General features: G+C 44.9%; 1 protein-coding gene across 6 annotated transcripts in view; it reads left to right on the plus strand.

The window, feature by feature from the left end:
* Positions 1-21502, plus strand: part of PALM (paralemmin) — a 102132-nt gene that overhangs the window by 19684 nt on the left and 60946 nt on the right. For 2 of the 6 annotated variants that reach the window (XM_087702345.1, XM_087702330.1), the window contains exon 1: positions 5227-5398. The exons of 1 other annotated variant lie outside the window; for it this stretch is intronic. In XM_087702345.1, coding sequence (XP_087558471.1) covers positions 5334-5398 — 65 coding nt within the window. In that variant the 5' untranslated portion in view covers positions 5227-5333. Of the gene's footprint in view, positions 1-5224; positions 5399-21502 lie in introns of those variants that run through there. 3 more of the 6 variants (XM_087702352.1, XM_087702357.1, XM_087702322.1) reach the window with 3 other exon arrangements.

The raw sequence follows: 21502 nt of genomic DNA on the forward strand, positions 1-21502 counted from the left end.
ATCTTTTTTGTATCATGGTGACCAGAACCGGACCCATTATTTCAAGTATGGCCGCACTACTGAAGTATATCTTATCACTTCTTGTTGTTTTGGCACTATTCCTGCATTGTTGCAGTTTGGGACTGCATTGGCTTTTTTGACAGCTGCAACACACTGCTGGCTCATGCTTAATCTGTGTCTACCAAAATATCAGGGAGCCCGGTGGCTTGTGTGGTTAGCATGCTGGTTTGACAATTAGCTGGCTCACGTTTGAAACCCGGTTGCTGCCACTTGGCGGGGTGAGCCCCCGTCACTTGATCCAGCTTCTGCCATCCCAGAAATTTGAAAGTAGGCAAATGTGAGTAGATAGATAGGTACCACTTTGGTGGGCAACTTAACAAGGACACAAGAGGAGCCACATACTAGGTGTCCCTCGGGGAACAGTGATGCCATTGGACCGGTTGATCCTTTAACCCCGGAAACACTTCAGAGCTTCCGACATGGATGTATATTATAGTACCAAAATGTCCAGATCCTTCTTACAAGTACTTCTCACTGCTGAGCCAGATAAAACTCTTGCCGATTTTTAAAAGTATAAAAACAGAGCCTGTTAAACACATAATCAGTCTTTCCTTGTTGTTATCTCCCAGACATAATCAGGAATAGATTGATAATGAACACAGAAGCGTCAGTTAGATATCCTAGCAGACAGACAAGGAATGTAGTGTTTTCTTCTTCAGAAAGAGCTCTCATTCCTATTTTAAGCGTGACCCGACAAATGCGCGAACGAAAAAAGCGTGCCGACAAAACTGTGGCGCTAAAACCGCGATGTCATCAACGCGCCGACAACAGCGCGCCGACAACAGCGCGCCGACAGAAGCACGATTTAAGTTAAGGTAAGGTTTAGGGTTAGGTTTAGGGTTAGGTTTAGGGTTAGGGTTAGGGTTACAGCGTGCTTCTGTCGGCACGCTATTGTTGGCGCGCTTCAGCGTTCATTCGTCGGCGCGCTTTAGAACTTGCGGTTTTCTCACCGCGGTTTAGTCAGGCGCGCTTTTGTTGTTCGCGCATTTGTGGGTGAACCATTTTAAGAGCCTTCCTTCAAGACCCAGTTATGATCTATGAGGGAAGCCCAGAAATGGGTATGAAGGTAGCATTCTCCTCCTGACCCTGTTTTTTGGGGAGGTAGTGTTGGAAGAAAATGTCCTTCTAGATTCAATTCCAAGTGGAGAGAAAGACATTGGAAAGATGGGGGCTGCTTGGAAAGATGGTTTAATGGTGGACAGGACCACATGGCTTGAGCTCCTGAACAGAAAAGGGGGATCACATGGGTCCAGATGTTGGGTGAAGAAGAAAAAGAGAGCGAGATGCTGAAAGTTCCTGGTTTTATGCCCTCTCTGGGCTTTGATCTTGATCTTGTATTCTGATTGGTTGATAGACTCCCATGCAGGGGCAACTCTCTAGGCTGTTTTTGAGTCCAGGTTTGGTTGAGAATTGCTTCTTCCCAGGTGCCCTGTGGGGAGATGGGTAAAGGGCTAATACTAGCATGCCTTAATCCCATCACCCTGGAGCTGAAGGGGGAGAACTTTGTTGTGCAGAATAGACTGGCCCAGGTTTTTTTCAATGGCCCATTGACAAAGGTGGGGGGGCTATTAAGGATGAGTCTGCTTCCTGCCTAAAAACATGTCTCTCCACTTCTGATCCAGGGAAATATAATATTCTGCCTTTTCAATATTTCCCAGGATATTTCATTTTTCTAGGAGAGGGGTGGGTGCTACCTTCCTACAGTAGGATGCTATTACAACCAGAGGTCCCACCCTATTTTCATTAGTAGCTCAGAGCTGTTGATAGATCTGTCTCCAGCAAGTATATAAAAAATAAAAATAAAATATTTAGCCTGAAGGTAGATAATTTGGGATGAGGCTTTTCCTCCCATTTTTCCTGATGCTCCAGAGTCTTAATAGCAATTTAAAAATAATTGCTAGGTCTGCTCTTTTTCACCCTTTATCATTACAGGGATTGATATCTTTAGAAAAAAACACACAGTGATTCTGGAAGAGCTTGTAGATTGCAACATTGTGTCTAATTTAGCACAATGAGCTTGAAAATAATTATTTGGTCCATTGCTCCCAAACACTGCAGTTTAGATATTCGGTTGGAAGTGACCGAGGGGATGTGGGTGGATGCAGAGAAGCAGAAGCAGAGATTCTGTTTTCATCCGTGTCGAGAAAGAGCATTAAGTTCCTTTTCACCAAAAGACTCAATGTTTTCAAGTCACAAAGGGTAGGTGCCTGAACTTGTCCCATAACTTTAGCTGCCGTTCTTTGCCAAGACTAAGTGGGCTAAGCTACAACGTCTCCTCAGCCAGGGTTCTGCTGCTACGACAGGGTGGGATGGGCTGTTCCCAGAAGGGGAGAGGGGGGAAAGGCAGAGAAGAGGGCCAACTGCCTACTTTGGAAGTCAGCAAGAGCATTGAAAAACAAAGCTGTTTGCAACCACAGCAGGGCAAACAAACATTATTGTTCTGTATCGTGGATGTGCAGTGGCAAAGGGTCATTTGGCCTTTCTTTTACGACACGCAAGGAAAAAAGGAACGTCCCAGATCAGCACTGGAGGAAATATTGCTCTTGTCAGCTGAGTAGCACTCTCTACTTGAGAAAGAACGAGAAAGCAAAGGAGAAAAACAACTAATTCGGGCTCTGTTCGTTTGCTTTGCTTCACTTCTCCTTCCTCCTCCTCCCCCTCCTTTCCCCCCTTCCCTTTCCCCTCCTTCCAGCCATTCATCTATTTATCCCATTACTTCTGAGCCTGAGAGCTTCAGCTTTATCCTGTCTCCAACCTGAGCTGATTCACCCTTTCTTAAACAATAGTGAAGATCTCCATTTCTCCAGGAGCTGCCATTTTGATGCTGGCCTAGAGCTCCTCAGCGAAAAGGCTGAAAAGTTGGGTTGGCTGCTGTGGTTCGGATTCAACATTTTTTACTACCGGTTCTGTGGGCGTGGCTTTGTGGGCGTGGTGTGGCTTTGTGGGTGTGGCAGGGGAAAGTCACTGCAAAATCCCCATTCCCTCCCCACCCCACTAACCTGTTTTCCAGCTCCGTTCTCCCGTTCAGGGCAACAAAAGAAAATCTGCTGGGAGGCAGCTGGGCGGGGCCAGCCTATTTGCCGGTTCTCCAAACTACTCAAAATTTCCTCTACAGGTTCTCCAGAACCTGTCAGAACTGGCTGAATATATCACCTCTGCTTTGCTGGCCTTATCTCTCTAACAGGTGGGATCCAAAAAAGGAACTGCCTCTGCTAAATTTCTTCCCTGAGCTCTCCCTCTGAGGGCCATCAGGTTAAAGTTTGCTCAAGTGCTTTCTTGACATGCTCAGGGTAAGCGGTTCCAGAGAAGAAGCAATTTGCTTAAAGGACGGAGGGAGAATTCTCCAATGTTCTTTCTGTGTGTTATTTTTACAGACATCCAGCAATTCTAACTTCCAGTTTTCTGAAACCACTCCCTGAAGCAGCACAACTGTTAGAATTTAATTTCAATAATATTTTATTTGTAGATTCCATTTTATTCTTATACTGCTTCTTGCGTACAGTTTCATCTTCCTTATACGATAGTAGATTTTTTCGGATTGGCTGAACCATCTTTGCAATGCCAAACGGAACGATATCTGAATGTCCTATGACTTTCTACATGTTCCTGCTATATAAACTCTTGTTTTGGTACATGAACATTTATGACTGATTTGCCATGCAAATAACAACAACAACACCACCAACAACAAGAATAAAGCTTCCTGCAATAACACCAGCATAACTGCAAAAAACCGTGCTACTCGGAACATCTTATATTTTAAGAAGGTGGTTGATACCTAGGACACTGGCAGAAAACCGTATCAACCATTAGCACCAGTCACTGGTATTTGTAATGCATTTTTGAATGTTCAGTTGGCTGAGTCTCATGTTTAATGAATAAAGTATATAATAATAACCACCCTACTTGGAACAGCTTATATCCTCCGACGTTACATCATTATTGTTGTTGTTGTTGTTGTTGTTGTTAATAATAATAATAATAATAATAATAATAATTATTATTATTATTATTATTATTATTATTATTATTATTATTATTATTATTATTCAGTAGCACAAATGATCCATTGGAATTTGTGCAAAAATTATAATATTACAACAGCAACAAACTGGTGGGAACATCAGCTTGAAAAAGTCACCGAAAATCAGATGGTCAAGATCTTGTGGGATTTCCGTATACAAACCGACAAAATACTAGCGCATAATACACCAGACATCACACTGGTTGAGAAAAATAAGGTCACTATCATAGACATCGCAATACCAGGTGATAGCAGGGTCGCCGAGAAGGAACATGAAAAAATCGCAAGATACCAGGACTTAAAAATCGAAATTCAACGACTATGGCACAAACCAGCAGTGATAATTCCAGTGGTAATTGGCACACTGGGTGCTATCCCAAAAGCACTGGAATCACATTTAAAACAGTTAAAAATTGACAAAATCACCATCAGTCAAATGCAAAAAGCCGCACTGCTTGGATCTGCACGCATATTACGAAAATACGTTACGACGTCCTAGGCCCCTGGGTGGGGCCCGACTAGTAACCAATGCCAAATCCGGCGAAACAACTGGCCGCTGTGATACAATTGTATAATAATAATAATAATAATAATAATAATAATAATAATAATAATAATAAGTAGTAGTAGTAGTAGTAGTAGTAGTAGTAGTAGTAGTAGTAGTAGTAGTAGTTGTTGTTGTTGTTGTTGTTGTTACGATTTCTGGAACCATGGTTTACTGAATAAACCTACCCGAACTCTTGCAATTCAATCATGTTTTCCATCTCCCCGGGTTTTTCCTTTTTGTTTTGAAACCTTTTGCAGAACCCAGAATTCATTATCTGATGACCTAATAAAGAGTTTCTAATGTATAACTTTTAAATTTCTGAATGTTCATGCTGGTACGGTGACTTCTTTCTTATAATATGAAAAATTATTTTCATCTGAAATGTTTTAGCACAACACTCACTTATGCAACACCCCCCCCACACACACAAATTATAGCGGGTTGCTCGGCAATACCTCATAGTAGGTGAGATGGGGATGGTGGGATATATGCTTATGGGTTGGCTCCACGTGCCCCTGATAGAAACTGGTCAGCTCCATCTCAAAGAAATGCAAAGAAAACCACTTAGTTGTCATTTCTTATGCTGGAGAGCTGGGAGATGGGTGCTTGGGATGATGTTGCCGTGGCAACCAATATTAGCCAGGCAACAGGATGCTCTGGGAGAGTACAGCGGCAAAGGAGAGGCTAAGATGAGTTTCAGAAATGAATATACCCCAGGGTTGCAAAACAAAGGAGAAAGAAGGAAGAAGGCTGGGAATGGTGGTCTGGTTAGTGCTTGGCCTCCTGCTCAGATTTTCTTGCTGTTGTTTGGATCTGTAAGGCCTGTAACTGAGCAGGATTTGTCTACTGGGCTTTGTCTACTGGTGGGACTCAGAGGTACACATGTCTTATCCTGCAAGAGCTGTGCCAAGAGGAACCATCATGGGAACTGGGAGCAATGGTAGAGATTGAGAAGCCCTGGGCTAGAATCAACTGCTTCTGCTTCAGTTTATTGAGAAATAATTGAGATAATTGGCCAAGTGTTCCATCTCTCAGGCTGGGGGGTCAAACAGTACGCCCCTCAGACAGGGTTCGCAATTTGGGAGTCCTCCTGGACCCACAGCTGACTCTTGAACACCACTTGTCGGCTGTGACCAGGGGGGCATTTGCCCAGGTTCGCCTGGTGCACCAGTTGCGTCCCTACCTGAACCGGGAGGCCCTCACAACAGTCACTCGCGCCCTTGTGACCTCTAGACTGGACTACTGCAACGTGCTCTACATGGGGCAGCCCTTGAAGAGCATTCGGCGACTTCAGCTTGTCCAGAATGCAGCCGCGCGAGCGATTGTGGGTGCGCCTCGGTTCACCCAGGTAACACCTATCCTCCGTGAGCTGCACTGGCTGCCTATTGGTCTCCGGATACGCTTCAAGGCGCTAGTCGTCACTTATAAAGCCCTTCATGGTATTGGACCTGGGTACTTGAGAGACCGCCTGCTGCCAATTACCTCCACTAGACCGATTAGATCCCACAGATTAGGCCTCCTCCGAATTCCATCCGCCGGCCAATGCCGGCTGGCGACTACCTGGAGGAGAACCTTCTCTGTGGCTGCTCCAACCCTCTGGAACGAACTCCCCGTGGAGATTCGAACACTCACCACCCTCCAGGCCTTCCGCAAAGCCCTTAAAACCTGGCTGTTCCGACAGGCCTGGGGCTAAAGAACTGTTGCCCCCGTCTCAAATTGGTATGATTGCTGTGTGTTTTTAATTATGCATTGTCTTGTGTTGTTGTTTCTTTTTAATTTTTTGTTTGTATCCCCCTTCTCTGGTTGAGTTGTGAGCCGCCCTGAGTCCCCTTTGGGGGAAAAGGGCAGCATATAAATAAAATCAACATTCAACATTCAACATTCAAATCTTGGGGGGAATTGAAGCTTTAGGAAAGGCTTCAAACCTGTGCCTAGAGACAGAGCTTCTGGTGCAGCTGTAATTTAGATTTCTTTTGAAATGCATGTTCTTTGATTGTGATGGTGGCTTCATCCATGCAGGAAGGGTGGCTCAGTGGCTAAGACACTGAGCTTGTCAATCAGAAAGTTCGGCGGTTCGAATCCCTAGCTCTGCGTAACGGAGTTGTCTCAGCTTCTGCCAACCTAGCAGTTCGAAAGCATGTAAAAAATGCAAGTAGAAAAATAGGGACCACTTTGGTGGGAAGGTAAACTGTGTTCCTTGCGCCTTTGGCGTTTAGTCATGCCCACCACATGACCACGGAGATGTCTTCGGACAGCACCGGCTCTTTGGCTTTGAAATGGAGATGAGCACCACCCCCTAGAGTCAGGAACGACTAGCACATATGTGCGAGGGGAACCTTTACCTTTACATCCATGCAACCCTAAGGACAACCTAGGCATGGAGGAAAATTTCTCTCTTCCGACGTGAAACTGTTAACCTTGCAACTTTTGTGACCTGGCTTAAAGGTTGTATCAAACTTGCCTTCCTCCTTTCTTCTCCATCCCCTGCTGCTTTGCTTGAAAAACAGTTTTGGAAATCTCCAAAGTGTGCGCAGGTTCCCTGTAGCCTTTACACTGGCCTTATAAAAGCATTGCCCACTATGGATGTCGGTTCTCCTTCCGCCCCCATCCCAACCCCATCGTTAACATGACTTCTTTGCCTTTTCATAAATGCTGGGCAAAGACTTTTTCCAAACATTTAAGCCTGATTTAAGAAGGCAGAAATGGGACTTTGTGCATGTCCCTGCACCTTCCATGGACATTTTCCACCTTTGAATCCAAGGAAGTGCATTGCCATATTTTTTAGTTATGGGACAGCCAAGGATTGAATTAGAATAGAATAGAATAACAGAGGTGGAAGGGACCTTGGAGGTCTTCTAGTCCAACCCCATGCTTAGGCAGGAAACCCTACACCACTTCAGACAAATAGTTATCCAACATCTTCTTAAAAAAACTTCCAGTGTTGGAGTATTCACAACCTCTGGAGGGAAGTTGTTCCACTGATTAATTGTTCTAACTGTCAGGAAATTTATCCTCAGTTCTAAGTTGCTTCTCTCCTTGATTAGTTTCTACCCATTGCTTCTTGTTCTACCCTCAGGTGCCTTGGAGAATAGTTTGACTCCCTCTTCTTTGTGGCAATCGCTGAGATATTGGAACATTGCTATCATGTCTCCCCTAGTCTGTCTTTTCATTAAACTAGACATACCCAGTTCCTGCAACCGTTCTTTGTATGTTTTAGTCTCTAGTCCCCTCATCATCTTTGTTGCTTTTCTCTGCACTCTTTCTAGAGTCTCCACATCTTTTCTACATCGTGGGATTGTATGTGAATGTTCTGCCCTTTACTATACGATGCAGGTAGTCCTTGACCTACAACTACAATTAAGACCCAAATTTCCAAATTTTGACCTTTTTTAGCTACAGTTGATAAGTGAATCACTATAGTTGCTAAGTGAATCATTTAGTTGTTAAGTGAATCTGGCTATACCTTTCCACTTTGCTTGTCAAAAGACAGCTGGGAAGATTACAAATGATGATCGTATGCCTGGGACATGTGCAACTGTTATAAATATATGCCAGGCGCCAAGTGCCCAAATTTTGATCATGTGACTGTGGAGATGCTGCAATGTTGTAAATGTGAAAGCTGGTCATAAGTCATTTTTTTCAGCGTCATTGTAATTTTGAATAGCAATAGCACTTAGATTTATATACCACTTTATAGTGCTTTACAGCTCTCTCTAAGTGGCTTTACAGAGCACATTGCCCCCTGTATATCAATCATGTAACAATACTATACCTTTTTCTTTAAATCATACTGTAAAATGTGATTGGTTGCTGTTTTCCTCAACCGGCCATAAGAGGGAGCCAGAACGACTGTTAGCTCTCTGTTTCATTAGATGCTGGGCTGATCTGATCTGAGTGTTTTTGGAAGCTGGCTGTTAGAAAGTGCCGTGAGCTATTGTAAGTTTTGCAACTGCTAGCAAACTTTGAGTACTGAACTGATTATATGATACTGGACTATGTTATTTGGATTATCCCTTAACTGAAAGACATTGATGACTGACTGTCTTATCCGTGTATGACTTGGACTGTTTGATGGACTCTGATACCTCTATTTCCACGAAAGTAAAAGCCTATTTAAACTGCAGTGTCTCTATATGCTGGTTTGTGTGTTCTCCAACACAACTCTCACAACGCTTCACTGAACGTACTCGCTCTCCCAACGGGGAGCACACCTAACACCCCCAAAAATCTGGGTCCGAATGGTCACTAAACGAATGAGTGTAATTTGAGGACGACCTGTAACCTCTCTCTCCAGCAGTCTGCAGATCCCTGACTTCCCAAGTTTCTAATTCCAAGGAAAGACATAGAAGGGAATCTCTTCCTACGGGGAATTTTCAGTAAAGTGATGTCCTGTCCTTAAGAAACGTTTTCCTCTCCCCGGGGACTTTTGGTGAAATTGTCCACACAATTCTTTGTTTCAACTAGATGGAAAGAATTTCAAAAGGCTGTTTAAGTTCAGCTGTTCTTTCTGTATTGAATATACACATTTCATAAAAGACAGAAAACTGGAGACTGGAAATTTGGTTTTGTCTTGAAAACCTGGACCTTGGCCACAGGATAGCAAAGCCCTGGTCTCAAGAAGACCGGAAATTAAACAAGACAAAGTTTATGCAGCTCACACTGAGTTAGGGACTCTCTCGCCATCTCCCCTAAGCAGAAGTGATTCTTCAACCTTATTTTCCAGCCCACCACTGACTTTCCTCAGACAGCAAAAGCCATTTCTTGCCTTGTTTTCTTTCCCCTGCTTGGGCTGGCATGCTCAAAGTCGCTGGCTCAAAATAAATTTTCACAACCCCCTTCTGTGAAAGATGTTGATGTGTGGCTCATAAAGTGGGTGGATGGAGTGGAGATGGGGAGAAGGTTTTCTACCTCACCAGGATTTTTTATATTTTACCCCCCCCCCCAAAAAAACACCCACCTGCTAAAAAAACGGTGGTGGACAGCGAATGTGAGCCTCCCTGAGAATGCCAGAAGTCTGGCAGCGATGGTCCTTCCATGATCTCAACCAGGCAATCTTCAGTGGAAAAAACAATCACGGTGTTGGAACAAAACCGTCACGGAGATGCTTGGTGTGTGTGTGCATTCTAAACTGCTGACGGATTTTGTTTGGTGTCGCTCACGCAGTCACTCTGGAACAGTAAAATAAGGTGCCAAGTGTGACTTAACAGGATGCGAGATGGGTGCGTGTGTGATTGTTCATTTCACATGACTCCCAAGTGTTGTTGCTGCTGCTGCTGCCTTCCAGGGAGACGAATAAAATGAAGCCACTTGGCGATCAACTGCCTGGAGTTGCTGGGAATCGGGCAGCATAGAAATTTAATAGATGATGGTGTTGATGAGATGATGGTGATGATGATGGTGATGATGATGGTGATGATGATTTTCAAAAGACCAGCCAGGGGCAGCTCTGCTCATTTCTAAATGTCATTGCCAGACTCCACAGAAACCTGGCCAGGACAAAACATCTTTAGAAGAATCCACCCAGAGGACTCTGAGCCAAGCCCGTTGTATTCGGATCTTTTCCCATGTAAGATTGAGATTGTCTTGGCAATGTTTCAGCGAGGTCTCACTCTCCATCCTCAGGCTGGTGTTTTGGGCTTAAAGTGTGATCGGAGCTGCCGTCTTTCTATAAATCTTGGTGGGGGGAGGTGGAGTGCTGGCTTTATTTCAGTAAGTGGAATGATTGGTTGTGTGGTTGTATCATGATTGGTGCTGATTGGTGCTGGCTGTGTGTCTATTGTTTCGTGTTGTAACGGCCTGGGGGGTGGTGGGTGGGGCTCGTTTGTTGACTAGGCCGTTACAACACGAAACAACAATAGACACACAACCAGCACCAATCAACACCAATCTACCAATCATGATTCAATCACACAACCAAACGTTCCACTTACTGAAACAAAGCCAGCAGTCCCCGCCCCAATATTTATAGAAAGACGGCAGCTCCTATCACACTTTAAGCCCAAAACCCAGCCTGAAGATGGAGAGAGAGAGAGAGAGGGGGGGGGGAGAGATTGATTGATTGATTGATTGAGAAAGATAGAACTTATATTTGCCAGTGGCCACAATTTTATCCTGAAGCCACTACCTGTTCCAAAGCACAGTCCTACAGCAGCACTCTGGAAATAAAGTCGAGACCTTCCTGGATTGCTACATGGACACATCCATGATGTTTTCCAGATCTCAACGCCGAAGTACTTTGGCATTGTCCTATTCTGTAATGCTTTCCACCTTCATGTCTGGCCTACAGTCCTGGAATTTCCTGCAGAAATCTCACCCCAGTACTAACTGGAGCTGAGCTTCAGAAATTAATCAGAAAAAGTGTTTTGGAGCATTTGTGTGCCTAAGTGTACAACAGGATGCATCGCTTTAAGGTAGCCATTGAATGATGCTACCTCCATGTCCTGGGGTGGGAGGTGGTTTTTTAAAACTAATAGTAGACAGGTGCCATGTTTGGCTCCCTGCATATCTGTAATCCAGGGGTGGCCTTCAAAATGTTTAGCAAGGGGTTTTCTGACCGGTTGATGGGTGGGCGTGGCCATGGTGGGTATGGCCTAGTCAGCCTCTTGCACCACAAGGGGGGGGGTGTTGCTCTCCCCTGGCTCTGGTGGCTTTGCTCGAGCCTCCAGGAGGGCGAAAACAGCCTCCCCAGGCTGCGGAAACCTTCTTCCTGAATTTCCAGTGGGCCCATTTTTTGCCTTCCCCGAGCCTCCATGAGCCCTGCACTGACCTGCATCCAAATCGGGCCATGTGGTGACTCATGGAGGGGAGAGGCAGGGTGGGTGGGGCCAGCCAGGAGTGGGATTTTGGGGTTCTCCAAACTGCACAGAATCTTAGAGGTTCTCCCGAACCCCTGCGAACCCCCTAGCTGCCAACCTCTGCCAGTGGAATCACATAATAGAAAGCTTGGAAAGGGTCTTGGAAATCATCTAGTTTGGTGGGGGGTGTGTGTCTCCAAACATGGCAATTTTAAGACTTGTGAACTTCAACTTCCAAATTCTTTAGCCAGGCAGGTAATTTTATGTAATTTCAACAAATTGCCATGGGTAATTTCATCCATTTCTGGCTTAATAGGAATACTTTGTGAGATTTTTCAAATATAGTTCACAATTGGCAAACTTTAAGTCAACTTAAATGTCGCTGTTGTGATGGGTGGTGGGTTCAGGTGTCATCACCCAAAGAAAAAAAAAACACTTTTACCCAATTTTGGATAATTTACCCAGGTTTGGAAAGCAATGATCTAGTCCACGGTGGTCAAACTCCCGGTCCGTGGGTCGGATGCATCACACACTGGCCACGGCCAAGCCAGGTTTAGCGAAGGGGGGGGGGGGAGTCCCAATATGTCACATGATGCCGCCATGATGATGTGAGTTTGACACCCTGATGTAGTCCATCTCCCTGGCTAGGGCAGGAATCCGGTACTATTACTGCAATCCTGAAAATTGGCCATCTGATCTCTGTTTCCACACTGCCCATGTGTATCACCTGCCAAGGCAGGCAGCTCTATTGTTGAATAGTTCTTACTGTTATTTCCTGATTTCGCTTACTGTGAGACCCAACCTTGCTGAGTTTCAGACAAGACTCCAAAGCTGAAATCTATTAGCTTCCTTGAACTGCTTTACAGGTGATCCTCGACTTATAACCGCAATTGAGTCCAAAATTTCGGTTCTTCAGCAAAAGAGTTGTTAAGTGAGTTTTCAGAGGTGGGCTGCTGGGGGGTTCACAGAGGTTCGGGAAAACCTCTAGCTAAGATTCTGTGCAGTTCAAAAAACCCCAAAATCCCACTCCTGGCTGGCCCCGCCCACCCCTTCCCTCCCAGGAGTCTTCATGTGGTCCATTTTGGATGCAGGTAAGTGTGAGGCGCGCATGGAGGCTTGGGGAGGGCGAAAAACGGGCCTACTGGAAGTTCAGGAAGGCCGGAAACGGGCCATTTGTGGCCTCCAGAGGTCCTCTGAAGCCTGAGGAGGCCATTTTCGCCCTCCTGGAGGCTCCACAAAAGCTTGGGAAGGGCAAACACCCCCCCCCCCGTGGTGCAGGAGGCTGAGTAGGCCATGCCCACCTTGGCCACACCCACCCATCAGAGTGGGCAGAGAACCCACTGCTGAAATTTTTGAAGCCCACCCTTGCTTTTGCCCCATTTTACAGCCTTTCTTGCCACCATTGTTAAGTGAAACATTACAGTTGTTAACTTAGTAACCCGGTTGTTAAGCAGATCTGGCTTCCCCATTGACTTTGCTTGTCAGAAGGTCATAAAAGATGATCACATGACCCTGGGACATTGCAACTGTCATAAATGTATGCCTGCTGCCCAGCATCCAAATTTTGATCACATGGCAATCGGAATGCTCCAACCGTCTTAATTGTGATAAGAGGTTGTAAGTCCTTTTTTCAGTGCTGTTGTAACTTTGAACAGTCACTAAACAAATGGTTCATCGTTTGAGGACTACCTGTACCATGTTCCTCCCAGATTCCAATGATTTTTTTTTTGTTCATTTTTAGGAAGCTTCTGAGCATGCATTTATAGGCCTTTGATTAATGAAGGATTTATTTTCTTCTTGTTGCTGAAGGCATGGTCCTTTTGCAGCCAATTAGGCGGCCAAAGGAAATTGCCTCTTATCTGCAGTTTAAGGCTTGTTCTACTGTATCACTTTATACATAGAAAATGCTCAGGAATTTGTTTGTTTGAAAAATAGCTAGAAACTGAGCAGAGAAATGTGTGATTGAATGTTATTTTTGGTATAGGTCTGGCAGATGCTAGATAAAGTATGAATTACAATTTTGCTTTTCCTGATGATGATTGTATATTTATGTAGTAGAAACAAACGGTCAAAGTTGTGGGAATAACAGGGAAGGAGGGAGAGAGGAAGAAAATTGCAAATCCAGCCTACATCTGTTGGATGGTGCTTGTTGTTCAGTTGCATTTTAAAATGTTGCAATCCTACTTCCCTCTTACAACTCACTGAATTATATTGTACTTTCATCTGAACGGACGTGTTAATAAAGCAGTGTGCGATTCACAATTTTTCCAAGTATTTTATAAGGAAAAAAAGGGGCTTCTGTAAATGATTATGTGACCATCAGGGAAAATTAGCCAGTATGTTTGGGGGAAGGGAAAAACCCTGTTGTTGTGCAATAACTGTATTGTGAATGTAATAAAGTACATTTGTAGTAAATGTAAGGAGGCAGATAGTTTACCTAGGAATAAGCAGCTCTGAACTGAATGAGTCTGAAAAGGCCTGCAGGTTTTTTGGGATAATAGCTTGATTTGTTTGTTTTCTTCTTCAATGTATAAGGTTACCAAGCTTAAAAGGACTCTGGGCAACTTGAGACAAATTTAAAAACCAAGATAAAAATGTAACTATGAAATATGTCCATAAAACATAAAACAGTTAAAACTCTAGCCCAAGAATGTAAGGCAACAAGGTTTGTTCAATTATATAGATTCTATGAAAAGCTATAGCCAATGTTAGCTAGTAATAAAACCCAGTTAAGGAGCAATCATTCAATCTTGGTTTCACATTGTAACAGCTGCAGACTTGGTTCACTCCATGGGAAGAAGTTGTTGCTCTTGTTTTCTGGCAGCTCTGCGCATGCGCACACTGGGAACAGGCTCCAGCTGTTCCTCTGCCTCACTGCTACCTAGCTCCCTCTCTGCCTCTGATGCAGAGCCCTCGTCTGAGATTTCCTCAGTCCCCAGGACTGGCCCATGTTCCTCCCCAACCTCCTCACTGTCTGACCCTTCTGCAACAACGTCAAGCATTTTCCGTGCAACCAATGGCGTAAGCATGTAAGAAAAGGTGAATGTCCTGGTGCCTGCAGGTAGTCCTCGACTTATGACCACATCTGAGCCCAAATTTTCCATTGCTAAGCAAGACAAGTATTAAGTAAGTTTTACCCCATTTTCAAACCTTTCTTGCTTCAGTTGTTAAGCAAATTACCTGTTAAGGTAGTAACAGGGTTGTTACTACAACCTCCCAACGACCAATAAGATCACACAGATTGGGCCTCCTCCGGGTGCCGTCGGCCGGTCAATGTCGGTTGGCGGGTCCCCGGGGAAGGGCCTTCTCTGTTGCTGCTCCGGCCCTATGGAACGATCTCCCCGTAGAGATCCGGACCCTCACCACTCTTCCGGCCTTCCGTAAAGCCACTAAGACCTGGCTGTTCCGGCAGGCCTGGGGCTGTTGATTAGTATCCAGCCCCACTCCAACTGTATGCATGTTGTTGATTTTTAACACTTGTATTTTTATCTCAATTTTTTAAAAATATATGTTTGTTTTTGTCTGTAAGCTGCCCAGAGTCCCAATGGGAGTGGGCGGCATACAAATGCCAATAAATTGGAAATTGGAATTAAGTGAATCTGGCTTCCCTATTGACTTTGCTTCTCGGAAAGTCCCAAAAGCTGATCACATGACACCCTCCCCCCCCCTCCCCAGGACACTGCATACGTTATAAATCTGAACCAGTTGCCAAGCGTCTGGATTTTAATTACGTAACCATGGAGATGCTGCAACAGTTTTTTAAATGGTTTTTTATTAGTTTATAATATAGCATACAAAGAAAGTACAAATGTAAATACTGTAGTAGGGAAATTAGGGAAGGGAAAAGGGAAGGAGATAGTGGGGGAAACCTATTCTCCAAAGCACCCGAGGGCAGGACAAGAAGCAATGGGTGGAAACTAATCAAGGAGAGAAGCAACTTAGAACTGAGGAGAAATTTCCTGACAGTTAGAACAATTAATCAGTGGAACAACTTGCCTCCAGAAGTTCTGAATGCTCCAACACTGGAATTTTTTAAGAAGATGTTGAATAGCCATTTGTCTGAAGTGGTGTAGAGTTTCCTGCCTAAGCAGAGGGTTAGACTAGAAGACCTCCACGGTCCCTTTCAACTCTGTTATTCTATTCTATTTCTCTTTTTAAAACATTGGCAGGCATGAGATCCATTCACCCTAAGGCAGAGGTGGGGAACGATAGGCCTTTTATGAGGTGTGGACTTCAACTCCCAGAATTCCTGAGCCAGCTGGCTCAGGAATTCTGGGAGTTGAAGTCCACAACTCACAAAAGGGCCATAGTTCCCCACCCCTGCCATAAGGAAGAAGCTGTGCATTGAATTCAATCCCAGGAGCCTGTTTTGCATACAGGCGTTAACTTGAGGTTTCTACTTAGATGACCTCAGCAGTGAGAAGAAAATCTATAGAAGCATTTAATTCTATCAGGTTGGCCTTCCGCATAATTCTATCAGGGCATTCCTTGCCTTGCCCTCCTGATGCTATTTTCCCTAACAGAGGACAATAACCGAATACTCCCCTCCTCTCTCAAGCTGCTATAAATTACAGGTCTAGAGTGAAGAATTGGCAAAGCATTCTCCTGTGGAAAAGCTCTTAAGATCCATTTGATTCTACTGTTGAATGTAAATGCTTGGCCTTAGAATCCTTCCATTGTGAGTGTGTCTGTGTGTGTCTGTGCACATGCACGCCCGCCTGCCTTTCTGTGCTTTTGTGTGTGCATGTGCATTGCTAGAGGAAAAAAGCAGAGAGAAAAAGAGATGCATACAGGGCAGTGGTGGGATTCAATTTTTTTTTACTACCGGTTCTGTGGCCGTGGCTTTGTGGGTGTGGTGCAGGGGTGGGTTCCTGCCACTTCTAACCTCTACTATAGAAGAGGTTCTACAAATCTACAGTGCCGTTTAGAACCGGTTCCAGCTCCCTCCCCCCGCCCGTCCGCACATCATCAAGATGAAGAGCGAGAGGAGGAATTCTGGGAGTTGAAGTCCACAAGTCTTAAAGCTGTCAAATTTGAACACCCCTGGAGGTTTTTTTTCTAAAGTGTTAGGGGTGCAAGGGTCTTGACAGCTTTAAGACTTGCGTGCTTCAAATGCCAGAGTTTCTGAGCCAACATTTTGGTTGCTAAGCAAGAGTGTTGTTAAGTGAGTTTCTCCACATTTTACAAGTTGGCCATGCCCACCCAGTCACATGACTGGCAAGCCACTCCCACCAGGTCACATGGCTGGCAAGCCACTCCCACCAGGTCACATGGTCGGCAAGCCACTCCCACAAAGCAGGCTACACCTACAGAAGAGGTTCTAAAAAAATTTGAAACCCACCACTGGTGTGGTGTGACTTGGTGAGCATGGCATAGTGGGATACTGCAAAATCCCCATTTCCTCCTGATCAGCTGCGAGTCAGAAGGCAGAGGATAGATGGGGGGCGGGGCCAGCTAGAGGTGGTGTTACCGGTTCCCTGAAGTACTCAAAATTTTCACTACCGGTTCTCCAGAACTGGTCCGAACCTGCTGAATCCCACCTCTGAAACAGAGGTATCCATGGGAAAAGAATCAGAATGGGTGAAGTGGCAGTCCTGGTCACTATTGTGACTTTTATTATCTTGGGGATAATATGCATCCCTGAGGAATCCCAGAGCTATACAGGTTGTCCTCGACTTACAACAGTGACCGTTTAGTGACCGTTCGAAGTTACAACAACATTGAAAAAATAACTTAGGACCGTTTTTCACAGTTACCACCTTGGCAGCCATCCCCATGATCATGTGCTTGACAATTGGTTCATACTTATGACTGTTGTGTGTCCTAAGGTCATGTGAACACCTTTGGCGACCTTCTGACAAGCAAAGTCATTGGGGAAGCCAGATTCACTTAACAACCGGGTTACTCACTTATCAGCTATAATAATTCACTTAACAACAAGTGGCAAGAAAGGTCACAAAATGGGGCAAAACTCACTTAACAAATGTTTCCCTTAACAGCATAAATTTTGGGCTCAATTGTGGTCATAAGTGGAGGACTACCTGTAGTTAAAAAATAAAAAGGTGGATTCCCAGGAGCTTGAAGTGTGGCCTTTCCCCGTTCTTAAGAACTTACCTTGTTTTACTATGGTGTAGAAATATTTTAAATCTTTCTTGCCCAAAATGGTGCCCTTGGGGCAGGGCTGGGCAACTATGGCAACTTTACAACTGTGGACTTCAACTCCCAGAATTCCTAAGTGAGCCACTCTAGGAGTTAAAGTCCACAGGTCACAAAGTTGCCATAGCTACCCACCTGTGCCTTATGATATATTAAACTTCTAGAATTTCCAATCACCATGGCTTCAGGTTTTCTGACAATACCTTTGTTTCTTTGTGTCTGGATTACTGCAATTCAGATCAGAGGTGGGTTGCTCCCGGTTCGGCCCAGATTGGGCAAACCGGTAGTTGCAGTGGCAGGAGGCGCCACCCACCTGCCACATGTGCAGAAGCATCACACACATGCGTGCGAGCATGAGCAAACTGGTAATAAAAAAATTAGAAACCTACTATTGGCTCATACCACTTTTGACCCAGGTTTCCCTTTAGTGGCCACCCAAACTTGGAAAGTTTTTCAATGGTCCATGCCTCGTATTAGCATCGCCAGTTGCCAGCTTTGATAACTGCCACTCAAAATAAGGCTATACAGGCTCTTACCTGGAAAACCCCAGGGAACCATTTGATGGCAGCGAAGAGAAACAAGAGTCTCGTATCTCCCTTCTATTGTTCATTTGGATTTTGGCAGCCCAGCTCATGTAGCCCTAACCAGACAAACAATGGAAGGAACTAAGAATAGATGATCCCATTCACCCCGGCATCCAAACTTCTTCATCCTTGCTCATTTTCCCATGCATCTGTGCTTGTTTTAAAGTGGAGGAACAGGCCAGGTTCCCCCTCCCTCCTTTTTCTTTTACTATCCTTTTGGCACGAGAGGAGGCTTCCCCACCCTCCAGAACAATGCAAAGGCCAAAAACCCCAAGAGCACCAAGAAGGAAGTGCCTGTTTTTAGCAACAACAACAAAAAAAAAATGTACAGAAAGGAGGGAAGATGGGGTCAGAAGGAGAGGAAGGAAATGGTCATTAAGTGTCTGTCTGTTGCGTCCAATGAGTTTTGGTGCACCATCTGTGCCCCCTCAAAGAAACACCCCACACACATCTCTGCAATACTCAGGCACATATCGAGGTTGTTGTTAGTTGCAAAGTCATATCCGATGCATCTCAACCCCATGGACAACATTCCTCCAGGCCTTCCTGTCCTCTACCATCCCCCGGAGTCCATTTAAGCTCACACCGATGCTTCGGTGACTCCATCCAGCCACCTCATTCTCTGTCGTCCCCTTCTTCTTTTGCCCTCAATTGTTCCCAGTATGAGGCTCTTCTCCAGTGAGTCCTTCCTTCTCATTAGGTGGCCAAAGTATTTGAGTTTCAACTTCAGGATCTGACCTTCTAAAGACCAGTCACGGTTGATCTCCTCTAGGACTGACCTGTTGGATTGCCTTGCAGTCCAAGGGACTCGCAGGAGTCTTCTCCAGCACCATCGTTCAAAGGCCTCAATTCTTTGGCGCTCAGCCTTTCTTATGGTTTAACTTTCACAGCCATACATTGCAACTGGGAAAACCATAACCTTGACTATACGCACTTTTGTTGGCATATCTATAGAAGCTGCTTAACTGTAGACAGACACACAATGTCTTTATTGTTTACTAAGCAATACCTTTCACATTCTTTAAGGGGTGGCAGCAAAGTGATGCATGAGTGATCAATAAATCAGGGCTAGATGTGTCTTTTGTTCCTTTATGAGAATCCTTCAACTTTGCTTTGTTGACACTGAGAATTTTTGATTCCACCCTTCTTGCTTGAAAGGCTTCTCAACGTACAACATTCTTGCAAATAATTCTCTCTTGCTTACAGTCAGTTCTTGGCCTACAACAGTTCATTTAGTGACTGCTCAAAGTTACAACGGCACCAAGGGTGGTATCAGTGGTGGGTTACAACCGGGGTGCTCCAGAGGGCCCACCTGCCTGCCCGCTTGATCGCTTGAACTATCTTGATCGGTTTTACTTTTTTTGACTTCCTATAATTTAGTTCACATTTTTTGTAATCTCGTAGATAAAAAGGAAATGGGAAAGGCAACGGTTTGTTCAAATTGCGCACCTTTATTGTCATAGTGTATTTTATAAATGTTATGTCTTTTCTGTGCTATTTAATAGTTAATTGCCTTTCGCTGTTTTACATTTTTCTTTCCTTTGTCTTAAAAATCTTAAAACATTGTGAAGAAGCTGTCCACCCAGGCAATTGTGACTGTTGAATAGATGAAAAACAAAATAAATAAAACCTTCCCAATTAGTTGGGGTAATTGGGGATCAATTAAAAATAAAGATTAGTAACACCTGAAGCCTTTTTCAAACCCATTGTCTTTCATAGAGATCTGGGCTCTAGCTGTCTCTTTGTCTCTTAGATGCTTGTAATTACTTTGCCATGTCTGTGCTTGGTTTAAGGCCCAGTATGTGACTATTAGCCACAAGAAGCTGTGTGGGTGCATCGATCATAATTATAAAAATGTTAGGTCAACCATGAGAGACAGGTGAAGGAGGATCCTTGGATGAAAACAAGGTCTTATAATTGTCATATAAGTATTATCTGCATAATAATGGCAGATTTATAGAGACATTCATCTTATTCTAATGGGACTTATGAAGCTGCATTGGGGTACATGCCTACTCTGTGCTACCCTATAGTTCAGGGGTGTCAAACTCATGCCCCGCAGGCCAGATGTGTGACACGCTGGCCATGCCCACCCCTGGTTTAGTGAAGGGGAAAAAAGTCATGATACATCCAGGGGTGTATCTGGAGGTTCGCAGGGGTTCGGGAGAACCTCTAGCTAAGATTCTGTGCAGTTCAGAGAACACCCAAATCCCACTCCTGGCTGGCCTCGCCCGCCCCCGCCCCTCCCAGGAGTCCCCACACGGCCTGTTTTGGTAAGTGCAGGGCGTGCGTGGAGGCTCGGAGAGGACGAAAAACAGGCCTACCAAAAGTTAGAGCTTGTTTTCGGCCTCCAAAGGGCCTCCGGAGCCTGGGGAGACCGTTTGTGCCTTCCCGGAGGCTCAAGGAAAACCTCTGGAGTGCAGGGAGGGCGAATCGGCCCCCTGCCATGGTGCAGGAGGCTGACTATGCCACTCCCACCATGACCACACCAGTGGTGGGTTTCAAAATTTTTTGGAACCTCTTCCGTAGGTGTGGTCTGCTTTCCGGGTCCACTGGTGGAACCTCTTTTAACCGGTTCAGTAGATTTGACGAACCAGTTCTACCGAACTGGTGCGAACCGGTAGGAACCCACCTCTGGACCACACCCACCCAGCAACCGGGCAGAGAAACTCTTGCTAACATTTTTTTTTTATAGCAATAGCAGATTTTTATATACCGCTTCATAGGGCTTTCAGCCCTCTCTAAGCGGTTTACAGAGTCAGCATATCGCCCCCAACAACAATCCGGTTCCTCATTTTACCCACCTCGGAAGGATGGAAGGCTGAGTCAACCCTGAGCCGGTGAGATTTGAACCGCTGAACTGCTGATCTAGCAGTCAGCTGAAGTGGCCTGCAGTACTGCACTCTACCCACTGCGCCACCTCGGCTCTCTCTTGCTAACATTTTTGAAGCCCACTCCTGGATACATCATGTGACGACAACGTGACGATGCAAATTTGACATCCCTGAGGTTATACTGGAAAACATTGTAATCTTGGGCCAAAGGCAAGGACCAGAGATTTGTGTAGCTGGATAGTCCCAGTGACTCACAACTGGGGCATCTTGAAAACACGAGATGAGATCTACGGTATGAGCATTACAGTATCAGCAGGGAATTGGACTAGACCTGCAAGATCCCTCCTTATCCCTTAATCCCATGAAATTGATCATTAGCCAATCACAACTACCAATTTATTTGGTGACCACACCTCCAAATAAAGAGCCTCTTTATGTTTTGAAGAAGTTGTGTCCAGGTTATATATCCTGCATCCAGAAGCTTGCTTTCTTGGGGAAGACAG

The sequence above is a fragment of the Thamnophis sirtalis genome, unplaced genomic scaffold (assembly GCF_051295495.1).
Source record: "Thamnophis sirtalis isolate CommonGarterSnake01/CBP01778 unplaced genomic scaffold, rThaSir2_p1.2 scaffold_1, whole genome shotgun sequence".
Lineage (NCBI taxonomy): Eukaryota > Metazoa > Chordata > Lepidosauria > Squamata > Natricidae > Thamnophis > Thamnophis sirtalis.